The sequence below is a fragment of the Larus michahellis genome, chromosome 13 (genome assembly GCF_964199755.1).
Source record: "Larus michahellis chromosome 13, bLarMic1.1, whole genome shotgun sequence".
Taxonomy (NCBI): Eukaryota; Metazoa; Chordata; class Aves; order Charadriiformes; family Laridae; genus Larus; species Larus michahellis.
Genome location: NC_133908.1, coordinates 368,626 through 379,185, shown reverse-complemented (window position 1 = coordinate 379,185; position 10,560 = coordinate 368,626). Strand labels below are relative to the sequence as shown.

General features: G+C 63.0%; 1 protein-coding gene across 1 annotated transcript; it reads right to left on the bottom strand.

Annotated features, from left to right (window-relative positions):
* Positions 1–5: 5 nt before the first annotated feature.
* PLA2G3 (phospholipase A2 group III) lies at positions 6–3,010 on the bottom strand. Its single transcript, XM_074606427.1, has 7 exons — positions 2,563–3,010; positions 2,345–2,477; positions 2,129–2,263; positions 1,513–2,018; positions 1,261–1,390; positions 984–1,118; positions 6–759 (listed from the first exon to the last, which is right to left on the bottom strand). Exons 1-7 carry the CDS (start codon positions 3,008–3,010, stop codon positions 561–563), a joined length of 1,686 nt encoding a protein of 561 aa, XP_074462528.1. The 3' UTR covers positions 6–560.
* Positions 3,011–10,560: the final 7,550 nt, after the last annotated feature.

Here is a 10,560-nt window from a genome sequence, read left to right as displayed (position 1 = left end):
GCCCTGGCACCACACACCATGCTCACATCACCCTTTATTCATCTTCTGCTGCACACAGAGCCCTGGGCCTGCCCCTGGCTGCTACCCGCTCCTTGCTCTAGGGCTGGGAACCAGAGCAGACCCCAGCCCTCCCTGATCCCCTCCCAGCCTGTCTGGGGAAGGGGGCCAGGATCACCCTACAGGGCTTGCCCCCTGCCCTTTCCCCCCTTCCCCCCTGCCAGCTGAAGAGGCACAAATCCAAGGGTGGGGGGAACCTGCCATACCCTCCTGGGACAACAGGGAAGGGAGATACTGAGTTTCCCCTTTCCCAAGCCCTCCTGTTCCTTTCCCTGCGCTTTGGTGCTTATGAGTGGCAGCTATAGCCACCCCCTGCAGCCACAGCTCCTTGAGTGGCTTCTCAGTCCCTCTGCTCCAGCTGTGACCCCCCCCAGCTCCATAGTCATGCCAGCAGCCATGCTCAGTGCCATCCTTTGTCTCAAGAACCAGAAATCAAGCATCTCCACTCTGTGGCTGCTGCACAGCATGTCCTCCTCCCCATGCAAGGCAGTGCTTCTCGGGCATCATCGGGGCACCACATAAGCACCCGGCTTCTGCTCCAAGGCCAGCTGCAGGCATCGCTCATAGAGGGTGTCACCACTGTCCTGTGTCTTCCAGTCTGGATGCTTGGCCTTGGAGGTCGCATGAGGAAGACCCCAGCACCTCAGGGTCTTTTTGAGGTGCCGCGCAGGTACTAGCACAGCTCGGGTTGTTGTGTTACAGCTGCCGGAGAAGCAAAGCTGTGAGCATCACTGTAACACTGCAGCACTGACAGCCATTGCTGTCCACCCACCACTCACAACGCAGCAGCACAGGGGCTAACGCTTGCAATGCCAACTTCATGCCAAGCCTGCAGGACAGCACCCAGCCCCACCAGGGCATCCCTCCTGCCCACGCAGGGTAGGAAGCCCCACACAGGCCACCCTCCCTTGACCCTCCTCACTTACTTGTCCTGTGGCCCCTTGCCTGGGCTGCAGTCAGTGGTCGGCTCCAGAACAAAGCAGTTCATGGCCATGTGGTCAGCCAGGACAGCCACCTCCATGCCACTGAGGTCCCTCGCCCTGCGCAGGGACCGTGCCAGCCTGCGGGCACAGGAGGGCAGCAGTCAGCAGCTGCTGGCCAGGGTGGGCATGTGGCTGGGTCCCACCTCACCTGACCCCAAACTGTCTGCACAGTGCCCTGCGATGGTGGGAAAAGCCCTGCCTTTTCCTCCTGGGCACGCACCTGCGAGTGCAGTTGCAGTGGAAGAGCATCTGGGTGCCCGTGTTGCGCAGCTGGTACTTCACTTCATGAGGGGCGATCTGGTGCTTGCACTTATCCAGGTGCTTGTAGCGCCTGCACGCCCTGGGCAGGCCTGAGGACAGCGGGGTGGTGAGGGGCTCTGCTGGCACGCAGCTGCACCGGGCTGAGGCCTTGGGACGCCCGGTGCGCGCTCTGCCCGCCGCAGTGCACGCTCTGCCCCCAGCACTGACTCACCGGGCCGCCTGCGCTCCTCCACGGCGGGCACAAGGGTGGCTCCGCAGCACCCTGCGGCCAGGCTGGATCTGATGCTGCCATCCTGAGTGCGGGCCATGCAGGCAGGGCGCGCTGAGCCCCCAGCCCCGTGCTGTGCTCCTCCTGGCAGTCGCTTTCTTCCAGCAAAGTCCTGTTCTAACACGGTCACTGCTGGTGGGGCACTGGGCTCCAGCCTCCACTGCGCTGCTGGGTGCCTGGTTGTGGGCTCAGCCTTGTCCCTGGCGGACGCAGGGGACAAGGCACCTGGGCCCCACGGCTGTTGGGCTGTCGCAGGTCTCTGTGCCTGGAGGAGCCCAGGCTTTTGCCCCAGTCCTTGTCGGAGCCGCTTGCGCCCTACTCTAGAGGACTTCCTTCCCTTGCCCGGGGGCTGCGCAGCAGGGCTGCCCGTCTCCTGCGCGGGCAGGCTGTGGTGGTACTGATTCTGCTGCACCATCCTGGCCAGGGGTACCACACCGTAACGCTCACACCTGGGGACACCGCGTGCCATAAGGCCCCGCACACCAGCCCCAGACGTGCCCTGCTGCAGCCCTCGGGGCAGGCAGGCGGGGCGCGGGGGGGCCGCCCCCAGGGCACTCACCCTCCCCACCAGTGCCACTGGACGCACTCCTCGCTCTCCTCCAGCACGAAGCACGGCACCTCCAGCAGGTTGAAGAAGGTGACGCCGATGATGTTGGAGATGGTGTCGTTGAGGGCCAGCAGGCACTGCCGGAACCTGCGGGGGAGACGGGGTCGGTGAAGAGGCCCGGCGGCCCCCGGCGTGGCCCCCCCGCTCTCGGCCCGGCCGCCGGCGCACCTGGCGTCGCAGTCGCAGTGGGAGACGGTGTGAAGGCGGTAGTTGCGGATGCCGTAGTTGAACTGCAGCGCCGCGATCTGCGCCGAGCACTGGTCATGCTCCCGGCAGCAGCGGTCGGGGCCGCGGAACAGACCTGCGGGCGGCAGCCGGTGAGCGCGGCCCCGCCGGGAGGGTGGGGGGCGCGCGCCCGCCGCCGCCGCCCCCGCCCGCCCCCGTACCCAGCTCGCTGGCGTTTCCTGCCGAGTTGCCGGCGCCGCACCACAGCGTGCCCGGCAGCGTCCAGCCCCGCCGGCGGCGGCGGCGGGGGGGGAGCCCTGCGGGCGGCGCGGGGTCGGCGCAGGCGGCCCGGTGCCGCCAGAGCGCGGCCAAGTCCCGCCGCAGCGCGGCGCCGGGGGCGGCGTGCGGGCGGCGGGCGCAGGCGGCGCGGAAAGCGCGGACCAGGCGCGGGTCGCGGCGGGTCCAGCAGGCGCGGAGGCGGCCGCGCCCGGCCCAGGTGCTCTCCACCAGGGCGGCCGGGCCGGGGCCGGGGCCGGGGCCGGCGCTCAGGAAGGCCACGTAGCGCGCGCCGCCCGCGCCCGCCGCCCGCCGCGCGCACACGGCGCCGCCGGGCCAGGCGCGCGCGCACACGCACAGCGCCGCGCAGGCCAGCAGCGCGCGCGCCCACATCCCGCGGCGCCGCGCGCCCACCCTCCCCCCGCCCCGCGCGCCCGGCTTTAAGCACGCGCCCGGCGGCGGATCCAGCGCTGATTGGGCCGCGCCGGCCCCGCCCCGGGGGAAGGCCGGCGGCGGCGGGGCGCAGCCGGCAACCCCCGCCCGGCCCCCCCCGCCCGGGCCGGCCCCCTCCCGTGTGGCCACTGTCGGACTCCCCCCACCCCGCCCGCGCACAGCCCCTGCCCCCCCCCCCCCGCCCCGTCCCGGGCATCCTCTGCCCGTGCACCCCCTCCCTGGGCACCCCGGGCTGGGCGCCCCGCCGGCTGCGGCTCCGCCGGAACCTGCGGCTGCGGTTCTGGTTGCAGAACCCCGAGGCGGGCAGCGGCGCCGGGTGGCGGTGTGCGTGCCGGTGCGTGCAGGTGGCTTCACAGCCGCCTCGTGCACGCGCGTGCCCTGCGGGGGGTGGGGGGTGAGCGGGTGCCCGTCTCCCCCGCGCGCCCAACCCCGCGTATGCACCTGCGTGGGGCGCGGGCCGGTGCGTGCAGGTGGATGCTGTGTACGGTACAGGCCGCGGAGCTCCCGCCCTCTCCAACCCCCGCTGAAGCCGCCCCAGGGCCCAGCACCGTGTCTGGCCAGGCGTCGAGCGTCTCAAAGGACGGAGGCTCCGCAGGCTCCCCGGGCACCCTGTGCTAGTGCTTGAACTTCACGGTACAAAGGCGCTTCCTGCTGTTCAAAAGGAACCTCCCGTGTCCCAGTTTGTGCCCGTTGTGCCTTGTCCTGTCACTGGGCACCACTGGGAAGAGCCAGGCTCTGTGCTTTTTGCACCCTCCCTGCAGGTATTTCTATACATTAATAAGATCCCCCCAAACTTCGCCCGCGCCGGGCTGAGCAGACCCAGCTGTCGCAGCCTCTCCTCACAGGAAAGATGCTCCAGGCCCTTCACCACCATCATGGCCCTTTGCTGGAGTTGCCCCAGCAAGTCCATGTCTTGCCCCAGTGAGCCCAGGCTAGAGAGGACACAGTGACGTGTCCCTCCCGTCCCCCACCGGTGCTCCCCCCCGGCTCTGCTGGCAGCGCTCTGCCCACTGCAGCCAGGGCCGCCGGTGGCTTCTGCTGTGAGGGCACATCCCTGGCTCCTGCTCAGCCCGGCGGGATCCCAAGGTCTGGCCGTGCAGAGCTGCTTTCCAGCTGGTGGCCCAGCCTGAGTTGACACATTTCCCCACTGGGAACCGGGATGTCTCTCCCCTGGAAATACCCTGGCAGTGTGGCTGGCCTGCAGGGCAGCGCTCACCTCCCCCAGTGCCTGCCCCACCCTGTCATCCCCCTGGTTAGAGGCCCCGTGCCCTGGGGGAACCTTGCTCAGCGTGGCTGGTGGGGCTGGGAACCCTCAGTCCTGCAGCATCACTGCTGTATCCCGGAGGGATCCCAGGGAATTGGTCCACTGGGGTCTGGCTTCACTTCTTTCTGCCAAGGCGGGTCCAGAAGGGGGCTTGAAAGGCGAGGAAGGAAGCAGGGTGAGCCACCATGAGTCCTCTGGTGCAGCTCGTGCTTCCAGATCTGGGCTGGGGTTTATTTACTTGTCTGGGATGATGCTGTGCCCTGCTAGGGTTCTGCATGCCAGGGGCTTGGGGAGAACAATTTGCAGAGCCCCATGCGCCTGGGAGTGCTGCAGAGTAGCCGGGGGCTGTCAGACAGGGTTCGGCAGTGGAGCCTTATCTCACCTTATCAGGATTTCCCTAACAGCACAGACAGAGGCCAACGCCACAGACGGTGCAGAGTCCAATTTGCTGCTGTGATATGGCTGCCGTGTGCCACCCATGACATCGCCTGAGGTGTCGCAAAGGTCTCCCAGCTGCTGTGTCACCTGGTGAGGCCACCTCTAGGTTCGCGTGGCCCCTGTCCTGTGGAAGGACGTTTCCACCCTGGAGGGTTCACCAAGCAGGATGAGGGCTGGCGTACTGGTGCTGGGGAAGGGCTTTGCTAGGGGGTACCCTGGCTCTGGGGGAACCAGCCTTCAGCCACACCACTGGGAGCCCCAGAGACCTCCTGCCGTGGGCTCCGCCACACCGCGCTGCGCTCCTGTCCCCTGCACCCCCAGCACCCTGGAGCTGCCCCATGCCAGCCCGCGGGAGCCCTGTGGGGTGAGCCTCGTGCTGTCATCACGGTGCAGCCTCGGCTTGCCAAGTGTGTGAGCATGTCAGGGACTCAGGACCCGGTTTGGGTTTGTCTGGAAGATAATGGAGGATAAGGAGGGACGCTCCGCGCTCTGGCCTTCACCCACCAAGCTGCTGGCGGGGCTGGGGGGGGGGAATGGCTGGCCCCACGGCGCAGAGCACCCCACTGCCTTACCAGGCAGCTGCCGCCCTGCTGCTTGCTGCTGGGCTGAGGCTGGGGTCTGGCTGGAGTGTGGGGCTGACTCTGGGCTGCCTGCCCCGACGGGCAGTGCCGTGCAGACCTGCGCCTGGCGCTGCTGACGTGGCTCAAGGCCATGGGCAAGGCCAACACGGGACTGAGATGCCAAGGGCTTGCTCTGCCCGCACTGCCGGCGCTGCTGCAGTGCTTGGGGCTCTGCTGAGCCTGCAGCGGGGGAGCGCCGGGCTCTGGCAAAGATGCCGGTGGCCAGCGGATCCCAGGCTGGGTTGGCAGGAGTGCAGGGGTGAGCCAGTGAAGCAATTCTACCCCCTTACTCCGTGCGCCATGTCCCATTTGGGGCTCCCCAGTACAAGAAAGACATACTTGAACTAGGCTGGTGCGGGCTATCGAGCTGGTCGGCGCTGGAGCTGGGCTTCCCTGGGCTGGAGGAGGGTAGGAGAAGTGGGACCTTATCTGCCCTGGACTTGAGGTCATGACAGGGCTTGTTCCTTCTCCCTTTGCATCTCCAGGCCAGCACGGGCATTGGGGTGATGCCTCCTACGGGGAGATCCTGTGGGCAGGAGCTGGATGTCTGGACCGTGCGGGTGACTGCGGACCCGGTCCTTGTCCATGTCCCAGAGCTGACACATCCCCAGCTGCCGCCGTGTCCAGCCTTGCCCTTTGCCCCCGTCGGCCAGCAGCGCTGGCTCCCTGTGGGCTTGCAAGCGTGTTTACCGTGTGTGCTGCCAGCCCCGTCCTGCTCGTGCCCCCTCAGGAGAGGCACCAGTGGATGGGGGAGGCACGGCGCTCCCCTCTCTGAGGGCCCAGGGCAGAGCTGGAGGAGCCTGAGCTTTTCACAGCGCAAGCAGGGAGGGGAGCCGGCTCAGCAGAGGTCGGGGCAACCCCAGGCAGGTCCCGCATGGAAAAAAAATGAGTGGCTCAAGGACCGCTATGGGGCATCCCCGGTAGTATTGCATAAGGAATCGCTGTAGCACTGGATAGGAGCCGTTCTACTTTCCACTGTTCCAAGGCGGAACTTACAACTTTGTGGAGATAAAAAGAAGAAAGGATGAACACATGTCCATCCTGTTCAATAGGGCATCCAGGGCTCCGGACACGGAAGGCAGAGCAGAGAAACAACTTGTTTATGTGGCCAGATTTCTTGGAAGCCGAAACAAGAGCTGGAGCAAACGAAGGGATGATGCAGTTATTTCACACCCGAGCTGAGGTTGTCAATTCAACCAGCTTCCAGACCCAGGGGAGACTCTTGAGGGCTGGTGCGGGCTCTGCCCTGCACCCACAAGTCCCTCCATCCCCTGCTGGGACACAGTGGTTTGGCACTCCCCAGCTGGCAGCCGACACAGCCTCTGCCTGGCTGCCACCACATCCATTACCCTCTTCTGCCTTGGAGAGCCTGGGTTGAGCCACGGCTTCGTGTCACGTGTTTGTCCCACCTGGGTCCCCTCCTTCGGCACCAAACCCCATGCCAGGGCCACCCCGTCATGCTTTTGCGGGCCCGCTCCGCACGCAGCAGCTTCCACCCCACTCTGCTGGATCAGGGTGGCTGGGCTGACAGGAACAGAGCTCAGTCTTTCCGTCAGTCGGTGGCACTGGGATGTGGCAGGGGTCAGGCTCTTCTGCTGCTTTCGCGGCATCTGTCTGCTCCCTGGCTGCCACCTGGGAGCAGAGGCTGGGCTGGTGGGCTTGACTCGCCCCTGCCCCGCAGCCCTGGCCCTAGGGGAGAGCAGCGTTTTGCGCTGGGGGTTGCACTGGTGTCCGCGGGTGCTCCGCATGCACAGCCAGGCCCACCCACCTGGCCCTGGGGAGGCTGCGCTTGGGCCAGGGTGTGGTGTGCGCCCAGAGCCCCTTAAGGAAAGGCCATCCCTCTAGAATCCGTTTTCTAATATAGGTTTATGGGGGAAGGGATTAAAAAGGGGGAATTATCTTCTCTCTTGCGCTTGCCAGACTCTCGGTGCAGAAGCTGGGCTGGGTCCATCGGCTATTTTCAGTGCAAGTCTTGGCTGTGGAGATGACAGGGAGTCAGATCAGGCTCCACGATCGTCTGCAGGTCCTGTGGCTCACTGGAGTCCTCTCCTGTCCCAGGTCCTCACCTGGGAGAGCAGCCCCCTCAAGGCCTTTTCCAAGGGTCGTGGGAGCACCTTGAAGGTCCTGCTCAGCTTGGTGTAGGTGACCCTGCTTGAGCTGGGGACTAGATGATCGCCACCCTCAGCAAGGCAGTGCACCAGGCTTCCGGAGTGGCTTCCAGCAATAACCAACCATGGAGTCTGTTAAACAGACAGGTCTGTAAGAGAATACAGACAGGCCAAACATAAGAAAAACGAAGATTAAAACTACCCCAAAAACCTCGCCAAGAGGCACAGGTTCCTTGTGTGGTCGGACCCTGATGCTAGGAGGAAATTCCCACCATTTTCTGCTTTCCTGTAGCCCCTGGGCACTTCTCAGTGCCATTGTGTGCTTGGGAGGCGCCGGGTTTTACTGCCCTGGTGAACGCCTGCCTTTAAATGATGGGAACTACCTAGAAGGAAGCAGCTCTGCAAGCAGAAGCTGGCACCTGGCTGATACGTATCACTGCACTTCCAGGTGAAGGTCAGGCAAGTGACGAGTCAGCAGGACCTGGGCTGACCAATAGCATGAGGAGCAGCAGCTCAGAAGCAGGGACCCACTCGTCAGCGTGTGTCGAGGCTTGGCAGAAATCATGTGGGCTGGCAAGCTGGAGTGCAGAAAAGGTCACAGGGTTGGAGTATTTCTGAAAAGCACAGTCTCCTTTCTTTTGGTGTCCAAGGTAAACCACGTGCTGGTATTCTCATCTCTTTGGAAATGGCGTGAAGGGACCAAAACAGCTTGACAGGAAAAAAAATTCCTGCATGCTTCACGTTTGCTTAATGCTGTGTGTGTTGGATCTGACTGTGACCTTCTCCAATTGATGGGGAGGTGTGGGTGCCTACAGCAGGAAGTGTTTTATTGTGCTAGGCGAATCATTAACCTGCAGAATACAGCTAAGAGGTTACAGCATGTAAGTCTGCATCACTGCCGGCGTGGGCAGAGTCGGAGCTGGCCGAGCAGCCAGCTCCACCTGAAGCATGGCGGCCCCGTGGGGTCCTTCTGCTGGCAGGGCAGCAGCCCGTCTGCCTTGGACCACAGACAGCCACATCACGTTGGCGTCATTGTGTGCAAGCAAAGAACAGGCCTAGAAGCAGGAGATTTCCTCCTTGAACCTCACACATCCCTGTAAAGCCAGTTTCCCTGGTTGTGGTAAAGGAAATGGTTGTTGCGTTTCCCATTTGTAGGTCCAGCCTATAAACAAGGCAGATACACACAGACACACAGGCGTGCAATTTCTACAGCAGCTTCTACAGAGGACAAGCCTGAGGAACAGCCGCACCAGCCTCCAGAGGAGAAGCTGCAGATGCTTACCAGCAGCAGGATGAGGCCAGCTGTGTCCAAGGGCGTTAAAGGGTGTCAGTAGTGACAGAGCAGCGATTCGTGGAGAGAGCCCCAGGGCCTGGAGCCAAGGCAACGTTGCTGACCTGAGGGATTGTGTGAAGGGGACCAGGACTCAGGACCTGCCTTGACCCTGGCCAGAGACGGTCTCCTGTGCCTGTGCCGCCGGCAGGGACAGTGGCTCTGCAGTAGCACCAAAGTTTCATGAGCAGCAGAGGGAGCTCATGGATGAGGAATGAACCTGGCCTGGAAAACCACTGAGTTAATTCGCAAATCCAGCTGCTCTTCCAGAAATCTGCTATTGGAGTATCCCTGAAGAAAGGGCAAGTGCTGGTCAGAAGGTGGCTTCTTTTTTTTTCATTTTGGATACTCACAGCACCTCCAATCTTGCTTTAATTCTTCCTGGTGCTCATGTCAGTCAACTTGGAGGGCCAGGGCAGCTTCACAAGCTCTCAAACCTTGGGACTTCCTTTACCAGTGTGGCCACACCACACGTACGGTCGCCCTGTAACCTACCACCCTCTGGGGCCAACAGTCACCTCTTCTGCGCTCTGTGCCAGAGGTTCTCCAGGAAGGCAAGGATAAGACATGATTTTTACCAGTCTCTTTTGGATTCACACCATGATCAAAGCAGAGCTGGCTATTTTTCTTGGAAAGCACAAAATAAAAACCGAGGAGGAGCTCCACAAGCATTACAGCGCACCTCCGTCCCGCACAGATGTAAGTCAGGGTTATATAGTGGCGTGGTCTTCCTAATTTCTATTTCTTTTTCTATTTCCTATTTCTATTTTCTTTTCTAAAGATGGAGAAGCTGTGAGAAGGCATAGTTCCTATTTCACTCACATTTCAGTTAGTGACGATGTGAGACGCCAGGTCCTCAGCTGAGGGTGGTGGCTGAGAGCAGAAACAGCGGCTCGGGCAGAGGAGACCAAGGCGCCGCTTTTATTGCAGGCGCGGCCCGGCAGCAAGTGGCGGCTCCTTCCTGACGGAGCATCGCGCCGGCGGCCTTCCCAAGCAGGCCGTGCTGTGCACAGGGCAGAAGACCCCCAGGTGGCCCAATGCGTGGAGGTCCTTGAGGTTCCCCTGCCAGCCTGGCCCAGGGAAGAGAGGCGGAGGGATGGAGGGCACAGCTGGGCTCCAGGTCCTGCATGAGCAGGGAAGGGCTGTCCAGAAACGGCCGCGAGGAGCCCTGGCAAGGGGCTGTGCTCAGTGCTGCAGAGGAAGGCAAAAAACCCCCGGGGCCGTGTGCCAGTCGGCCCGGGGGAAGAAATTCCTTTCTGACCCCAGAACCAGCGATCGGCTGCTCCCTGAGCAGGGTCCAGGGAGCTCCTGTAGGGAAGAGTGTTCGGGGTCAGCAGCCAGGTACCTTTTCCACCCTGTTTTGTGCAGATGCACGGGTGGGTGTGGGACATCACTCCCAAAACAGCCATTTCTGACTGCTCTTCCCTGGGAAGGGAAGGTCGTTATCTCTGTGTCTCTGTCCTGTGCCCATCAGGGTTTCTTTGTCCTGCCACCTGCTGCCCAGCGAGGAAGTTTCAGCTGAGCTTATTCTTCAAAACCACATTTTTTTCACTCTCACCAGGGCCAGGCTGAAAAATTGCAAACATCCAGCGATTGCTCCCACACCAAAGGTGCCAGGACAGAAAGCTTTTGCGGGGAGAGAGGGGAAGCGTGAGGTGGAGGAGGCGCAGTGGGGGAAGCACCAGGAGGAGGGAAGATGCCGGGGGAAGCGTCAGGTAGCGGGGAGAAAA